Source organism: Macaca nemestrina, chromosome 3 (assembly GCF_043159975.1).
Source record: "Macaca nemestrina isolate mMacNem1 chromosome 3, mMacNem.hap1, whole genome shotgun sequence".
NCBI classification, from domain to species: domain Eukaryota; kingdom Metazoa; phylum Chordata; class Mammalia; order Primates; family Cercopithecidae; genus Macaca; species Macaca nemestrina.
The window spans coordinates 85828874-85847946 of NC_092127.1; the positions used below are offsets into that span (position 1 = coordinate 85828874).

A 19073-nucleotide genomic window follows, 5' to 3' on the forward strand; every position below is an offset into this window, starting at 1 on the left:
AATGTAAGCTTTTTTATATTTTTTTAAATGTACAGATAACATTTTATGTGTTTATTGTATACAACATGATGTATGATGTTTTGAAGTATATATACATTGTGGAATGGTTAAATCTAGCTATCAAATGTACTACCTCACATAGTTAAATTGTTTTTGTGGTGATAGCACATAATATCCACAAATTTTATGTTTTTTAAGAGTACAATACCTTGTCTTTAACTATAGTCACCTTGCTGTACAATAGAGCTGTTGAAGTTTATTCCTGCTATCTGTCGTTATGTCATCTGACCAAGATTTCCCCATTTCCTTCTCTCTGCTAAACACCCCAGCCTCTGATAACCACCATTATGCTTTCTACTTCTAAGAGATCAGCTTTTTAAGATTCTGCATATGAAATCATGCAGTATTTGTCTTTCTGTGCCTGGTTTATAATGTCCTTTGGGTTCATCCATGTTGTTCCAAATGGTAGGATGCTAGGATTTCTTTCTTTTTTTTTTTTTAATAGCTGAAGAATATTCTATTGTGACTTTATACCAAATTTTCTTTTTTTTTATTATTATTATTATTTTTAATTTATTTATTATTATTATACTTTAAGTTGTAGGGTACATGTGCATAACGTGCAGGTTTGTTACATATGTATACTTGTGCCATATTGGTGTGCTGCACCCATCAACTCGTCATTTACATCAGGTATAACTCCCAATGCAATCCCTCCCCCCTCCCCCCTCCCCCCTCCCCCCTCCCCATGATAGGCCCCGGTGTGTGATGTTCCCCTTCCTGAGTCCAAGTGATCTCATTGTTCAGTTCCCACCTATGAGTGAGAACATGCGGTGTTTGGTTTTCTGTTCTTGTGATAGTTTGCTAAGAATGATGGTTTCCAGCTGCATCCATGTCCCTACAAAGGACACAAACTCATCCTTTTTTATGGCTGCATAGTATTCCATGGTGTATATGTGCCACATTTTCTTAATCCAATCTGTCACTGATGGACATTTGGGTTGATTCCAAGTCTTTGCTATTGTGAATAGTGCTGCATTAAACATACGTGTGCATGTGTCTTTATAGCAGCATAATTTATAATCCTTTGGGTATATACCCAGTAATGGGATGGCTGGGTCATATGGTACATCTAGTTCTAGATCCTTGAGGAATCGCCATACTGTTTTCCATAATGGTTGAACTAGTTTACAATCCCACCAACAGTGTAAAAGCGTTCCTATTTCTCCACATCCTCTCTAGCACCTGTTGTTTCCTGACTTTTTAATGATTGCCATTCTAACTGGTGTGAGATGGTATCTCATTGTGGTTTTGATTTGCATTTCTCTGATGGCCAGTGATGATGAGCATTTTTTCATGTGTCTGTTGTCTGTATGAATGTCTTCTTTTGAGAAATGTCTGTTCATATCCTTTGCCCACTTTTTGATGGGGTTGTTTGTTTTTTTCTTGTAAATTTGTTTGAGTTCTTTGTAGGTTCTGGAGATTAGCCCTTTGTCAGATGAGTAGATTGCAAAATTTTCTCCCATTCTGTAGGTTGCCTGTTCACTCTGATGGTAGTTTCTTTTGCTGTGCAGAAGCTCTTTAGTTTAATTAGATCCCATTTGTCAATTTTGGCTTTTGCTGCTGTTGCTTTTGGTGTTTTAGACATGAAGTCTATGTCCTGAATGGTACTACCTAGGTTTTCCTCTAGGATTTTTATGGTATTAGGTCTAACATTTAAGTCTCTAATCCATCTTGAATTAATTTTCGTATAAGGAGTAAGGAAAGGATCCAGTTTCAGCTTTCTAGTTATGGCTAGCCAATTTTCCCAGCACCATTTATTAAATAGGGAATCCTTTCCCCATTTCTTGTTTCTCTCAGGTTTGTCAAAGATCAGATGGCTGTAGATGTGTGGTATTATTTCTGAGGACTCTGTTCTGTTCCATTGGTCTATATCTCTGTTTTGGTACCAGTACCATGCTGTTTTGGTTACTGTAGCCTTGTAGTATAGTTTGAAGTCAGGTAGCGTGATGCCTCCAGCTTTGTTCTTTTGACTTAGGATTGTCTTGGAGATGCGGGCTCTTTTTTGGTTCCATATGAACTTTAAAGCAGTTTTTTCCAATTCTGTGAAGAAACTCATTGGTAGCTTGATGGGGATGGCATTGAATCTATAAATAACCTTGGGCAGTATGGCCATTTTCACGATATTGATTCTTCCTATCCATGAGCATGGTATGTTCTTCCATTTGTTTGTGTCCTCTTTTATTTCACTGAGCAGTGGTTTGTAGTTCTCCTTGAAGAGGTCCTTTACATCCCTTGTCAGTTGGATTCCTAGGTATTTTATTCTCTTTGAAGCAATTGTGAATGGAAGTTCATTCCTGATTTGGCTCTCTGTTTGTCTGTTACTGGTGTATAAGAATGCTTGTGATTTTTGCACATTAATTTTGTATCCTGAGACTTTGCTGAAGTTGCTTATCAGCTTAAGGAGATTTTGGGCTGAGACAATGGGGTTTTCTAAATATACAATCATGTCATCTGCAAACAGGGACAATTTGACTTCTTCTTTTCCTAACTGAATACCCTTGATTTCTTTCTCTTGCCTGATTGCCCTAGCCAGAACTTCCAACACTATGTTGAATAGGAGTGGTGAGAGAGGGCATCCCTGTCTTGTGCCAGCTTTCAAAGGGAATTTTTCCAGTTTTTGCCCATTCAGTATGATATTGGCTGTGGGTTTGTCATAAATAGCTCTTATTATTTTGAGGTACGTTCCATCAATACCGAATTTATTGAGCGTTTTTAGCATGAAGGGCTGTTGAATTTTGTCAAAAGCCTTTTCTGCATCTATTGAGATAATCATGTGGTTCTTGTCTTTGGTTCTGTTTATATGCTGGATTATGTTTATTGATTTGCGAATGTTGAACCAGCCTTGCATCCCAGGGATGAAGCCCACTTGATCATGGTGGATAAGCTTTTTGATGTGTTGCTGAATCCGGTTTGCCAGTATTTTATTGAGGATTTTTGCATCGATGTTCATCAGGGATATTGGTCTAAAATTCTCTTTTTTAGTTGTGTCTCTGCCAGGCTTTGGTATCAGGATGATGTTGGCCTCATAAAATGAGTTAGGGAGGATTCCCTCTTTTTCTATTGATTGGAATAGTTTCAGAAGGAATGGTACCAACTCCTCCTTGTACCTCTGGTAGAATTCAGCTGTGAATCCATCTGGTCCTGGACTTTTTTTGGTTGGTAGGCTATTAATTATTGCCTCAATTTCAGAGCCTGCTATTGGTCTATTCAGGGATTCAACTTCTTCCTGGTTTAGTCTTGGAAGAGTGTAAGTGTCCAGGAAATTATCCATTTCTTCTAGATTTTCCAGTTTATTTGCGTAGAGGTGTTTATAGTATTCTCTGATGGTAGTTTGTATTTCTGTGGGGTCGGTGGTGATATCCCCTTTATCATTTTTAATTGCGTCGATTTGATTCTTCTCTCTTTTCTTCTTTATTAGTCTTGCTAGTGGTCTGTCAATTTTGTTGATCTTTTCAAAAAACCAACTCCTGGATTCATTGATTTTTTGGAGGGTTTTTTGTGTCTCTATCTCCAGTTCTGCTCTGATCTTAGTTATTTCTTGCCTTCTGCTAGCTTTCGAATGTGTTTGCTCTTGCTTCTCTAGTTCTTTTAATTGCGATGTTAGAGTGTCAATTTTAGATCTTTCCAGCTTTCTCTTGTGGGCATTTAGTGCTATAAATTTCCCTCTACACACTGCTTTAAATGTGTCCCAGAGATTCTGGTATGTTGTATCTTTGTTCTCATTGGTTTCAAAGAACATCTTTATTTCTGCCTTCATTTCGTTATGTACCCAGTAGTCATTCAGGAGCAGGTTGTTCAGTTTCCATGTAGTTGAGCGGTTTTGATTGAGTTTCTTAGTCCTGAGTTCTAGTTTGATTGCACTGTGGTCTGAGAGACAGTTTGTTATAATTTCTGTTCTTGTACATTTGCTGTGGAGTGCTTTACTTCCAATTATGTGGTCAATTTTGGAGTAAGTACGATGTGGTGCTGAGAAGAATGTATATTCTGTTGATTTGGGGTGGAGAGTTCTATAGATGTCTATTAGGTCTGCTTGCTGCAGAGATGAGTTCAATTCCTGGATATCCTTGTTAACTTTCTGTCTCGTTGATCTGTCTAATGTTGACAGTGGAGTGTTGAAGTCTCCCATTATTATTGTATGGGAGTCTAAGTCTCTTTGTAAGTCTCTAAGGACTTGCTTTATGAATCTGGGTGCTCCTGTATTGGGTGCATATATATTTAGGATAGTTAGCTCTTCCTATTGAATTGATCCCTTTACCATTATGTAATGGCCTTCTTTGTCTCTTTTGATCTTTGATGGTTTAAAGTCTGTTTTATCAGAGACTAGTATTGCAACCCCCGCTTTTTTTTGTTCTCCATTTGCTTGGTAAATCTTCCTCCATCCCTTTATTTTGAGCCTATGTATGTCTCTGCGTGTGAGGTGGGTCTCCTGAATACAGCAGACTGATGGGTCTTGACTCTTTATCTAGTTTGCCAGTCTGTGTCTTTTAATTGGAGCATTTAGTCCATTTACATTTAAGGTTAATATTGTTATGTGTGAACTTGATCCTGCCATTATGATATTAACTGGTTATTTTGCTCGTTAGTTGATGCAGTTTCTTCCTAGCCTTGATGGTCTTTACATTTTGGCATGTTTTTGCAATGGCTGGTACCGGTTGTTCCTTTCCATGTTTAGTGCTTCCTTCAGGGTCTCTTGTAAGGCAGGCCTAGTGGTGACAAAATCTCTAAGCATTTGCTTATCTGTAAAGGATTTTATTTCTCCTTCACTTATGAAACTTAGTTTGGCTGGATATGAAATTCTGGGTTGAAAATTCTTTTCTTTAAGAATGTTGAATATTGGCCCCCACTCTCTTCTGGCTTGGAGAGTTTCTGCCGAGAGATCTGCTGTTAGTCTGATGGGCTTCCCTTTGTGGGTAACCCGACCTTTCTCTCTGGCTGCCCTTAAGATTTTTTCCTTCATTTCAACTTTGGTGAATCTGGCAATTATGTGTCTTGGAGTTGCTCTTCTCGAGGAGTATCTTTGTGGCGTTCTCTGTATTTCCTGGATTTGAATGTTGGCCTGCCCTACTAGGTTGGGGAAGTTCTCCTGGATGATATCCTGAAGAGTGTTTTCCAACTTGGTTCCATTTTCCCCCTCACTTTCAGGCACCCCAATCAGACGTAGATTTGGTCTTTTTACATAATCCCATACTTCTTGCAGGCTTTGTTCATTTCTTTTTCTTATTTTTTCTTTTGGTTTCTCTTCTCGCTTCATTTCATTCATTTGATCCTCAATCGCTGATACTCTTTCTTCCAGTTGATCGAGTCGGTTACTGAAGCTTGTGCATTTGTCACGTATTCCTCGTGTCATGGTTTTCATCTCTTTCATTTCGTTTATGACCTTCTCTGCATTCATTACTCTAGACATCAATTCTTCCACTTTTTTTTCAAGATTTTTAGTTTCTTTACGCTGGGTACGTAATTCCTCCTTTAGCTCTGAGAAATTTGATGGACTGAAGCCTTCTTCTCTCATCTCGTCAAAGTCATTCTCCGTCCAGCTTTGATCCGTTGCTGGCGATGAGCTGCGCTCCTTTGCCAGAGGAGATGCACTCTTATTTTTTGAATTTCCAGCTTTTCTGCCCTGCTTTTTCCCCATCTTTGTGGTTTTATCTGCCTCTGGCCTTCGATGATGGTGATGTACTGATGGGGTTTTGGTGTAGGTGTCCTTCCTGTTTGATAGTTTTCCTTCTAACAGTCAGGACCCTCAGCTGTAGGTCTGTTGGAGATTGCTTGAGGTCCACTCCAGACCCTGTTTGCCTGAGTATCAGCAGCAGAGGCTGCAGAAGATAGAATATTTCTGAACAGCGAGTGTACCTGTCTGATTCTTGCTTTGGAAGCTTCCTCTCAGGGGTGTACTCCACCCTGTGAGGTGTGGGGTGTCAGACTGCCCCTAGTGGGGGATGTCTCCCAGTTAGGCTACTCAGGGGTCAGGGACCCACTTGAGCAGGGAGTCTGTCCCTTCTCAGATCTCAACCTCCGTGTTGGGAGATCCACTGCTCTCTTCAAAGCTGTCAGACAGAGTCGTTTGCGTCTGCAGAGGCTTCTGCTGTGTTTGTTATTGTTTACTGTGCCCTGTCCCCAGAGGTGGAGTCTAAAGAGACAGGCAGGTTTCCTTGAGCTGCTGTGAGCTCCACCCAGTTCGAGCTTCCCAGCAGCTTTGTTTACCTACTTAAGCCTCAGCAATGGCGGGCGCCCCTCCCCCAGCCTCGCTGCTGCCTTGCCGGTAGATCACAGACTGCTGTGCTAGCAATGAGGGAGGCTCCGTGGGTGTGGGACCCTCCCGGCCAGGTGTGGGATATGATCTCCTGGTGTGCCTGTTTGCTTAAAGCGCAGTATTGGGGTGGGAGTTACCCGATTTTCCAGGTGTTGTGTGTCTCAGTTCCCCTGGCTAGGAAAAGGGATTCCCTTCCCCCTTGCGCTTCCCAGGTGAGGCAATGCCTCGCCCTGCTTCAGCTCTCGCTGGTCGGGCTGCAGCAGCTGACCAGCACCGATCGTCTGGCACTCCCCAGTGAGATGAACCCAGTACCTCAGTTGAAAATGCAGAAATCACGGGTCTTCTGTGTCGCTCGCGCTGGGAGTTGGAGACTGGAGCTGTTCCTATTCGGCCATCTTGCTCCGCCGGCAATGTCCATACCAAATTTTCTTTATCCGTTCCTCTGTTGGTAGACTTTTAGGTTGGTTCCATATCTTGGCTGTTGTGGAAGGTGCTGCAGTAAATATGGGAATGCAGATATTTCTTGGACATACTCATTTAATTTCCTTTGGGTATATACCCAGTGGTAGGACTGCTGGATCTTATGGTAGTTCTATTTTTGCTTTGTTGAGGAACCCTCATACTCTTTTCTGTATATTTCCACCAACAGTGTAAAAGGATTCCCTTTTGTCCACATCCTTGCCAAGAAGTTCTTTTCTGCCTTCTTCGTAAGCCATTCTGATTGGGATGAGGCAGTACCTCACTGTGGTTTTGATTTGCATATCCTTGATTATTAGTAATACTGAACTTTTTTTTCATCTATCTGTTGGCTATGTGTATGTCTTCTTTAGAGAAATGTCTGTTCAGGTCTTTTGCCTATATTTTAATTGGGTTGTTTGGGGGTTTTTTTGCTATTGAGTTGTTTGAGTTTCTTATATATTTTGGATATTAACCATATGTCAGATGTATAGTTTGCAAATATTTCTGCCATTCTGTAGGTTGTCTCTTTATTGATGATTTCCTTTTACTTTAGTTGTAATTCCATTTATTTATTTTTGGTCTTTTTGGTTGTGCTTTTGAGGTCTTATCCAAAAATTCCTTGTCCTGACCAATGTTCTGAAGCATTTCCCCTATCTTGTTTTCTAGTAGTTTCATAGTTTCAAGTCTTAATATTTACATCCTTAACTCATTCTGAATTGATTCTTATATATCATGAGAGACAGGAGATCTAGTTTCTTTCTTCAACATATAGATATTCATTCAGTTTTCCCAGCACCACTATTGAAGAAAGACTGTCCTTTCCCCAACATATGTTCTTGGTACTTTTGTCAAAAATCAGTTGGCTGTATATGCGTGGATTTATTTCTGGGTTCTCTGTTCTATTGGCCTGTTGTCTGTTTCTATGCCAGTAGCATGTTATTTTGGTTACTATACTTTTGTAATATATTTTGGAGGCAGATGGTATGATGCCTCCAGATTTGCTCTTTTTGCTCAAGATTGCTTTGGCTGTACAGGGTCTTTTGGGGTTCCATACGAATGTGAGGATTGTTTTTAATCTACTTTTGCGAAGAATGTCCTTGGTATTTTGATAGATATCGCATTACATCTGTGGATCACTTTGGACAATATGGACATCGTAACAATATTCTTCCAGTCCATGAACATGCATATCTTTCCATTTGTGTCTTCTTCAATTTCTTTCATTAATGATTTATAGTTTTCATTTGAGAGACACCTCAAATTCATTTCATTTTCTGACACCTCCTTGGTTACATTTATTTCTAGGTTTTTTTTTTGGTAATAAATGAGATTTTTTTCTTTGTGTCATTTTTAGATAGTTTGCTATTAACATATAGTGATACTACTGTTTTTTTATGCTGATTTTGTATCCTGCAACTTTACTGAGTTTTTCATTAGTTGTAAGAGTTTTGGATGGATTCCTTAGGGTTTTCTGTATATAGGATCATATCATCTACAAATAGAGACAATTTAACTTCCTCCTTTCCTATTATGTTTTATTTTTCTCTTTTGCTGAATAGCTCTAGCTAGAACTTCCAGTACTATGTTGAATAAAAGTGGCAAAAGGGAACATCCTTATCCTGTTCCTGATCTTAGAGTAAAAGGCTTTCAGCTTTTCCCCATTTGGTATTACATTAGCAGTGGGTTCATTGTATGTGGCCTTCTATACCTAATTAAGAGTTTTTATCATGAAGAGGTATTGAACTCTGTCATGATTTTTCTGCATCTGTTGAAGTGATTGTATGACTTTTTTTCATTGTTTTGTTAATGTGGTATGTCATGTTTGTTGATTTGTTTATGTTGAACCATTCTTGTATTCCTGGGATAAATCCCACTTTATCATGGTGAATTATCTTTTAAATGTGCTGTTAAATTCAGTTTTGTAGTGTTTTGTTCACGGTTCTTCCATTTGTTCTTCAGTGATATTGGCCTGTAGTTTTCCTTTTTTGTCTATTTCTGGTATCAGTGTAATGCTGGCCTCATAGAATAAGTTAGGAAAAATTCCTTCCTCTTCAATTTTTTGAAATACTTTGAGAAGAATTGGTATTAGTTCTTCTGTAACTATTGGTAGAATTCAGCAGTGATGCGATCAGGTCCAGGGCCTTTCTTTGATAGGAGACTTTTTATTACTGATTCAAGTCTCCTTTCTCATTACTGGCCTGTTCAGGTTTTCTATTTATTCATAATTCAATCTTGCGAGGTAATGTGGTACAGGAATTCATTTCTTCTAGATTTTTCAATTTATTGGCATATAATTGTTCGTACTAGTCTCATGATTCTTTGTATTTCTGTGTTATCAATTGTAATGTCACCTTTTTTATCTCTGATTTTATTTATTTGAGTCAGCTTTTTTACCTAGTCTAGCTAAAGGTTTGTTGAATTTGTTTATTTAAAAAAAAAAAAAAACTCTTTATTTTGTGGATTTTTTTATGTCCCTATTTTATTTCAGCTCTCATCTTTATTCTTTCCATTTGCTAATTTAGGGTTTAGTTTGTTCTTGTTTTTCTAATTCTTCGAGGTAATAGTTTAGGTAGTTTGAGATCTTTCCTCTTTTTTGGTGTAGGTGTTTATTACTATAAATTTCTCTTTTAGAACTGCTTTTGCTGCATCCTATACGTTTTGGTATATTGTGTTTCCATTTTCATTTGTCTTAACTTTTTTAAATTACTCTTTTAATTCATTAACCCAGTGATTGTTCAGGAGCATGTTTAATTAATATTTCCATAGTTTCTGCTATTATTGATTTCTAGTTTTATGTCATTGTGGTCAGAAAAGATACTTGATATAATTTTGATTTTAAATTTTTTAAGACTGTTTTTGTGGCCTAACGTATTATCTGTCTTAGAGAATGTTCCATGTGCAGTTGATGAGAATGTGTTTTCTGCAGCTGTTAAATGGAATGTTCTGTAAACATCTGTTAGGTCTCTTTGGTCTAGACTGCAGTTTAAATCTGCTATTTCTTTGTTGATTTTCTGTCTGAATCTGTCCATTGCTGAAAGTGTAGTTTCGAAATCCTCTATTATTATTGTGTTGCAGTCTCTCTTCCTTCAGATTATTGTTATTTGTTTTATATATTTTCTGCCATGTTCAGTGTGCATATGTATTTACAATTGTTGTAACATCTTGCTGAGTTGACCCCTTTATCATTATGTAATGACCTTGTCTCCTTTTACACTTTTTGATGTAAAGTCTATTTTAGCTGATGTAAGTATAGCTTCTCCTGCTGTCTTACAATTTCAGTTTGCATGAAATATCTTTTTCCACCCCTTCCTTTCCATCTATTTGTATCCTTATAGGTGAAGTTAATCTCTTTAGGCAGCATATAATTGGATTTTGTAGTCCATTTAACTACTCTGTCTTATAATTGGAGAATCAATCCATTTACATTGATAGGTAGGAACTATTGATAGGTAGGAAATTACTACTTCCATTTTGCTAATTGTTTTCTATTTGTTTTTTAGATCCTTTTATCTTATTTTACTGTCTTCCTTATTGGTTAAATTATTGTCTCTGATAGTATGTTTTGACACCTTTTTATTTTTAGTGTATTTATTATAGACTTTTTTCCTTTGTGGTTACCATCAGGCTTACAAGAAAGTCTTACAGTTATGGCAGGTTATTTTAAACTGATAACAGATTATCATTGATTACTAAACAAACAAACTCCACACTTGATCTCCTTCCACCTTCTGAATATTTGATGTTCTAAGTTTCGATGTCACAACTCTTTTCCCTCAGTATTTTGACTGGATCATTGCACTCCCTCCTGGCCTGTGAGATTCCTTTTTGTTGTTGTTGTTGTTGTTGTTGTTGTTGTTGTTTAATTATACTTTAAGTTCTGGGGTACATGTGCAGAACATGCAGGTTTGTTACATAGGTATACGCATGCCATGGTGGTTTGCTGCACCCATCAACCTGTCAATTACATTAGGTATTTCTCCTCATGCTATCCCTCCCCTAGCCCCCCAGTCCCCAATAGGCCCCAGTGTGTGATGTTCCCCTCCCTGTGTCCATGTGTTCTCATTGTTCAACTCCCACTTATGAGTGAGAACGTGTGGTGTTTGGTTTTCTGTTCTTGTGATAGTTTGCTGAGAATGATGGTTTCTAGCTTCATCCATGCCCCTACAAAGGACATGAACTCATCCTTTTTTATGGCTGCATAATATTCCATGGTGTATATGTGACACATTTCCTTTATCTAGTCTATCATTGATGGGCATTTGGGTTGGTTCCAAGTCTTTGCTATTGTGAACAATGCTGCAATAAATATATGTGTGCATGTGTCTTTATAGTAGAATGATTTATAATCCTTTGGGTATATACTCAGTAATGGGCTTGCTGAGTCAAATGTTATTTCTAGTTGTAGATCCTTGAGGAATTGCCACACTGTCTTCCACAATGTTGAACTAATTTACACTCCCACCAACAGTGTAAAAGTATTCCTATTTCTCCACATCCTCTCCAGCATCTGTTGTTTCCTGACTTTTTAGTGATCCTAGCCTGTGAGATTTCTGCTTAGAAGTCTGCTCCTAACCATAATGGAACTCCCTTCTATGTTATTTGCCTCTTTACTCTTGCTACTTTGCTGCTTTCAGGATTTTCTCTTTGTCTTTGACTTTTGAGTTTGAATATAATATGTCTTAGGGCAGGGTCATTTAGATTGAATCTGATTGGTAACTTTTGACCTTCCTATATGTGAATATGTATTGCTTTCTTCAGGTTTGGGAATTTTCTGCTATTATTTCTTTAAATAAGCTTTCTGTCCTGTTGTCTTTCTCTACTTGAACTGCAGTGACCCAAATATTTGTTTTTTGATTTTGTCCCATAAGCTTCATTTCTTTTCTTTTCTTTTTTTTTTTTTTTTTTTTTTTTTTGCTTTCTGATTCTATATTTTCAAATAGCCTGTCTCAAACTCACAAATTCTTCTCCATGATCAATTCTTCTGTTGATGTTCTTTATTGCATTTTTCATTTTGTTCATTGTATTTTCTTGCTCTAGGATTTCTGTTTGGTTTTTTTATTATTTCAGTCTCCCTGGTAAATTTCTGGATTGTTTCTCTACGTTTTCTTGAAGTTTGCTGAGCTCGCTTAAAATAACTCTTTTGAATTATTTGGCAGATTATACATCTCCATCTTTTAGGATCAGTCACCAGTACCTTACCTTGTGCATTTGGTGACATCATTTTTCCCTGATCATGATACTTGTGGTCACGCAGCAGTGTCTGCACATTTAAGACAAATTTAGCTGTTTATTTTAGTCTTCACCATCTTTATAAGGTCTTTTCAAGATCCATAGTATGACTGAGGTCAGCGTGATATCCTGCTGAGGCACTACTGGACACCTTTCTCTATAGGTCCCCAGGTGGGCAGAGCTGTTCTTATTCTACAGATGACAGGGGTCAGTATCAAGATCCAGGGCCATTTGAGAATCTGCTGATGGACAAGGGTTGCAAAACCTGCCACAGGGACTTTGATACATCTGTCTCCCGGTAGGATTCTGGCTTAGTGAAACCATTCTCAGACTATCGCTAGGAGAAACTGAAACCAAGCTTCAGAGTTAATTCAGAATGTGCTATGGAACCAATGATGGTAAGCTTAAACTGGTAGCACCAGCAGTCAAGACTCCCAGCAGTTCCTTATGCAGGGAGGATTGCTTGCATTCTGTAGCTGGGGCAGTCAAGGTTCTTTCCAGAACTGCTATGTGATGGAAGCCAGCAGGCCTGTCCTACACAGGCAGGATAACTGCCAGGCTGCAGTAGAGAGGGACTGCAGTCACGACAAGACCCCTTTAGGATCTATTATGGAAAAGATGCATCAAGCCTATCCTGGTGGCTGGGGCAGGTGCTTCACCCAGCAGTTCCCAAAACAGTGGAGATAGCTTCCTGACTGCAGCAAAGAGGCATTGAAGCTGAGACAGGGCCCGTTCAGGATCTATTGTGGGATGGAGGACTACAAGCCTGTCCCAGTGGCTTAGACAGGTTCATCTCTTGGCAGTTCTCTGTGTGGGTGGGAGCAGAGAGGCTGCAGCAGGGAAGGGCTAGAACCAATACATGTCTCTTTCAGAATCTGCTATGGGACAGAGGCCGACAAGCCTATCCTGGTGGCTCAGATGGGCATGTTCCCTTCTGGGTCCTTGTGCAAGCAGTACTAAGCTAGGACTACAGCTTGAAGAGGGCAGGAGCCAAGTGACAGGCTAACATTTGGGTCCACTGCCAAGACCAATGTCAACAGGCAAAAGAGCCCATCTGCCGAGACCCTAGAGTGTGTGATTCCTCCCGGACCCCTTGACAGAGAGTTTTGGTTGCAGGCTCTGGGCCAAACAGGGCTGTAGCTAAGTCCTTCAAGGAATGGGACCATTTCTGCATATAAACCTGGGAGCACAATTAGCAGGACTCCCACCTGGGTGTTGGTATACACTCTCAAAAACAACACTTCTAAGTCTTGAGTTCTACTGGGGTTTTGCAACCTCCTACCTGAATCCAAAGGCTCCCACAAAAAGACTTGTCTGTAATAGGTACAGAATTCTTGTTGTTTTGGGGGGATATGAACAGGTGACATCCTAGTCTGTCATCTTCTTGACATCACTCAGAAGTATTGTCTTAAAGATATTTTTTTTCTAAGATTGAGGTGTTGAAGATCTAACCATTTTTCATATGTATATACAATTTAGAAAATTTAAGAAATATTTTCTTCATTTATATTTTAAAAATAGTTAAATCATATTTGTTTCCCTGGTGCTTATGCAAGAGAAGAAGGAATTAAAAGCATCTGTGGGAAGGTTTGGTGTGTCTGCCTCTTGATGGATTTGTCTTGAAATTGTTTCCTTATGGTTTGTATATTACATTTTATTGAGCATACATAAATGCTACCTAGAGCATAGCCGTTTCCTACTGAGATCAGTATGAATTTTAATATCTAGATGACTGTTTTATATATGGATGCTACATATTAATGGATTTCTTTTTCTTTAGAAAGTATGTTTCTAAATAATTAAAACATTAGAATAGATAGAGAAGCTAATTTTATACATTTTGCTTTTCCTTCTCCACCTAAGAGAGTTATATGAAAATTAGTATAACTAATACTAGTTTTAATGGAATTTTTAGAAACAGATCACTCATTTTCTAAGTATAAAATATTAGACTACATGTTAAGAGAACTTAATCCAGAAACCATTAGACTTTAGGGACTCAGAAATTGTCCAAAAGATTAAAAGGAGTTATTAGTGCAAAGTGTCCTTAACCTAGAGGCCACAGATGCTGTGAAATTATTTTGCAGAATTTTTCAATGCATTTTCATTTTTCTGGAACAAGAATCTGTAGTTCTTATCAGGCTTGCGAAATGATTCATGAACACCTCCCTTCAAAAAAAAAAATAAGACCCAGTGTTTTATGTAGTTAAAAGATGAATTAATTTGCAGCTACTTTTCAGACTTCTATGTGGCTAGCCCAAAAGGCCATGATCCTTTTTCCTTAATATCATTGTTCAGTTTCTCAATCTCTTTTCTTTTTTAAAGGAAAAAAGAATTCTATGCCAAAGCTATTATTTCCATTCTACCTACAAATTAAAATTATTTCTTCATTTCATAGGTATTATATTCAAAGAGGTAAAAGTCTGTAAGTTCTCCACAGGGTTTCATTTAACTTGTTTTAAAATGCATATTAATGAAGTGCAAAATGTCATGCATGACAAAACCATTGAACTTTAATCAATAAAACTAGGTTTTATCAAAGGGACTGGCTTAGTGTCATCATTAAGAACATGGTCTCCAGAGTGAAATTGCCTGGATTTAAGCCCCAGTTTTGCCACTTATAAACTCACCGCAGATCCAATCCTATTACGAATTATTGCCAAGGCCTTGGGCAAGTCATTGAATCTCAGGGCTTCCTGTATTTCTCCACCCTTGAAGTAGAGACCAGGTGCTCACCAAGGTCCCTTCTGACTTTAAAATTTCATCTAATTTTTATATGTTTTTTATATGTAATATTAACATGACATAAAACTAACTTTTAGGATAAATGGCAATAATTTCTCTAATATTTTTCTCACATCACTAATATATTAATAAGAAAAATTGAAGCTTATTGAATTGAGTCAACACAGAGAAGGATTACAAAAATACCACAGAATATATGACATGTATCACACTGCAGTTTTTCTTCCATTTTAACCACAGTTGAGGGAGAAAAAATCCTACTCCCTTCTTTTTAAATTTATTTTTCTTTGTTTTTCTTTTTAACAAAACACTCAGCTTTCTAATCTAAAAAATATATAATTAAAAAACTTTTTCTTTATAGAGACGGGGGTCTTGCCATGTTGGCCAGGCTAGTCTCACACTCCTGGGCTCAAGTGATCTGCTCACCTCAGCCTCCCAAAGTGCTAGGACTACATGTGTGAGCCACTGCTCTAGGCCTTTTATTTTTAATTAGACACAAATTTTAAGGTTACTTAAAAGATTATGTAATAAAAACTTATCCTGTTCAAAAACAGTTTTGCAGTATCTAGTCCATGTTAAAAATATAAGTCTATGTGTATGTAGCAAAATATGTTCCAAAACCTACATGTTGGGGAAAGGTGTAGCTAAAAGGGAATAAAAGTCAAATTATGGCCTTAGGACATGGAGTCATTTCCCTGGTTTTCCTAAAGCTTTTATCAAAATCCTCACCCAAGTTGTATATAATTTTCTAGTGGGAATATAGTAGTAACATGAGATGCTTAAATAGTATGTGTTAGAGGGAGAATGGGAAATGTCAAGTATCACAATACTCAAGGAATAAGAAAAATCTTTACCATCTACGTATTTTAACTTGGTGTATTTAATTTTATACTTTTTACTGCTTGGAGATTTAAGTTAAATATTTCATTTTACCTACTGACAATTACCATTTAAATCTGCAATGTAAATAGTATTTATGCAATTTAAATGGTAGCAATGGATTAACTATAGATCAGATCATATGTTTTTATTTTTACAAAAGCTAATTATTTTCTGTGTATAAGAACCAGTACCTAAGATAAAGTGCTATTTCAAATAAGAAGTAGGAAAATTTTCTTTTCTGAATGAGTATTCTTTAAATGCTTTCATTTTCTATGGCTGTACTACCCTGAATGTACCCAATCTCTTTTAAGTATTTTTAAAAGTTAGGATTGATTTTTGATTCTTCCTTATTGGTAAATGTGATTTTCTTTCACAGAAGTTAAAAATAGGGAAGAAAAGGTAAAAGATGGAGCCAATTTAAATTAAAAGCAGTACAAATGTCTAAGACTGTGCTCTACAGTGGGGTAGCCACTAACCATATGTGGCAATTAAGCACCTGAAATGGGACCAGTCTGAATTGGCCTAAGTGTATAAAAAAGAATGTAAAATCGTTCATTTTTTTATATTGATTACCTAAAGAAACATGTCAGATGGATTACCTGAAAAAACATTTTAGAAGAAATTTTTTTCATATATTCGATTAAATAAAATATGTTATCAAAGTTAATTCTGCCTTTTTCTTTTTATGTTTAATGTGCCTACTAGGACATTTTAAATTACATATGTGTCTGACATTATGTTTCTCTTGGATAGCGCTGACCTGAAATAGTAATGTCAACACTTGCACTAGTCTGAAATTTAAAACTAGTCAGGACTCAGTTAAACATCCAGAAAATATTTAAATAAGATACTATTTTCTTTTTTCTTTTTTTTTTTTTTTTTTTTTTTTTTGAGACGCGGTCTTGCTCTGTCGCCCAGGCTAGAGTGCAATGGCCGGATCTCAGCCCACTGCAAGCTCTGCCTCCCGGGTTTACGCCATTTTCCTGCCTCAGCCTCCCGAGTAGCTGGGACTACAGGCGCCCGCCACCTCGCCTGGCTAGTGTTTTGTATTTTTTAGTAGAGATGGGGTTTCACCATGTTAGCCAGGATGGTCTTGATCTCCTGACCTCGTGATCTGCACGTCTCGGTCTCCCAAAGTGCTGGGATTACAGGCTTGAGCCACCACGCCCGGCCTAAGATACTATTTTCAAGCCCCTTACGTAGTATTAGAATGTACTTTTACTTTGTAAGTGCTCATCTGATTATGAAGATTAAATAATTACAGGGAAAATGTTTATCTTGGTTATGTGTGGTTTACTTGTTTTCAACAAACTTTTTAGTACTCGGATATTTAATGCTACAGATATTTTGGTAGAAAGGAAACCTCAATAAAAATATTTCTACCTTTATACTTTTACATGGTTGAACAGTATAATGGAGTACAATATTTCCTCTGGAATAAATCAAGGTAATAGTTGATCATTCCATACCTGTGTAACATTGGTGGAAAGTAATAATATTGTAAAGGCACTGCATGAAACAACCCTAAACCAAACCTAGATTCTAAATCAGAGCTTATTACAATGTAGTACACCAATGTAGAGCCAGATGGATACTTTATGGGAAGAAAAAAAAAAAAAAGACTTTATAAGTATTAATACATTTCTGTACTTAACTGACTGAAAACAAAAATCTACTAAATGTGTATTTTTCAAGATTTGATTACCACTTTTTAAATCTCTCCTCCAAGTGGTGCAGACTAATTTGCTATTGACATTATTGTAGCTTTATTAACAGATGATCCAGCTACTTGGTGGGGTCATGCTGAGGATTTTTCCTTATTTGTTTGATATGTTTTGGGTGATATTTCTAGTATTTTTAAATAATGAGGTGCTTTGTTGCAATAGCTTGAACAATTGATCTCAGTCCTTTCTAACTGTTGGGTGATTCTGAAGCAGTGAACCAATGCCTTTTGTTTTTTTGTTTTTTTGTTTTTTGTTTTTTGTTTTTTGTTTTTGCTTTGCTTTGCTTTATTAACTATTGGTTTGCTCTGTTACCTGTTCACATGCTCTTACAGATGCAACTAATTCATGAAATTTCGAACTTAAAGAATTTAGTTAAGCATGCAGAAGTATATAATCAAGATCTTGAGGTGAGCATTCATGTGGGTATTTCTATTGATAAGCAATTAGAACTATAAAACATGCAACATATGTAACTGATCATAATGTCAGAAATAAGGGAATTATGTTTTTAAAATATTAGTGACTTTGAATTTTACTATGGATTTAAACTAATATATATAAGTTCTGTTTTTATCCCGTAGACTTCAGATCAGATTCTAAATTGTTACTCTCTCCTTTGATTCTTTTAGAATGAACTAAGTTCAAAAGTAGAGCTGCTTAGAGAAAAGGAAGACCAGATTAAGAAGCTACAGGAATACATCGACTCTCAAAAGCTAGAAAATATAAAAATGGACTTGTCATGCTCATTGGTAAAAATCAGGCTTATTTTGTTATGTAATCACATAAATATATATAGCGTACCATCATCTTAGCAAATGCTTATATTGGACCTACTTTGTGCTGGGTATTGTTGTAATAAATTTATATGTATTTTATTAAGTCTGTCAATAACCCTATGACATAGGGACTGTTAGTATATTTGCCATTTTAGAGATAAAGTTACGTTTGTAGAAAGTTGATCATATCATCCTTTGAGTAAATATAAGGAAGTTAAGGACAGGCTCCCATTAAGAATCACTAAGTTTTAGGCCAGGCACGCTGGCTAATCCCTGTGATGCCAGTACTTTGGGAGGCTGAGGTGGGATGATCACTCGAGCCCAGGAGTTCAAGACCAGCCTGGGCAACATAATGAGACCTGGTCTCTACAAAATATGTGAAAATAAGCCCGGCATATACTGCCAGCTACTTGGGTAACTGAGATGGCAGGATTGCTTGAGCTTGCTGCAATGAGCCGAGATCATGCCATTGTACTCCAGCCTGGGCAACAGAGCAAGACTCTGTCTCCAAAAAAAAAAAAAAAAAAAAAGTAAATTTTTAAAATTCTGAATTTTTTTCAGTAGTTTTATGCAAATGCATGCAGTAGTATATAGTCAAAGTCTTAAATATCTAAACTTGTATATTTTTTCATAATTTTATAGTTCTAGATGATTTTAGTTGATAGAAGATCTTGGCATTAAATAACATTGAATCTGATGTTGATGTCATTTAATCTCTTCAGTTTGCTTTCAATATACCTGATTGCTTCAAGAAAGTATGTTTGATTCCAGTTTTTAGTACCTTTTTTTTTTTTAATAGTAACAGTTTCTAGCTGGAACTTTTAAAAGACTAGATTCTGTTCTTCTGTTTTCAATTGAGTTTTTTAGTTTTTGTTACCTTCTATTCTTTTGTTGCCTTTTATTTGTGACAAATGATTCTTTTTAAAGGGGTTCATACCATTTTAT

The 19073-nt window shown here is 37.0% G+C and overlaps 1 protein-coding gene across 10 annotated transcripts in view; it reads left to right on the top strand.

Moving 5' to 3' along the window:
• LOC105486326 (centromere protein E) overlaps positions 1-19073 on the top strand; it is a 94015-nt gene that overhangs the window by 19149 nt on the left and 55793 nt on the right. For 8 of the 10 annotated variants that reach the window (XM_011749155.3, XM_011749151.3, XM_011749152.3 and 5 more), the window contains exons 17-18: positions 17685-17759; positions 17982-18101. In XM_011749155.3, coding sequence (XP_011747457.2) covers positions 17685-17759; positions 17982-18101 — 195 coding nt within the window. The remainder of the gene's footprint in view (positions 1-17684; positions 17760-17981; positions 18102-19073) is intronic. The other 2 variants (XM_011749153.3, XM_011749160.3) reach the window with 1 other exon arrangement.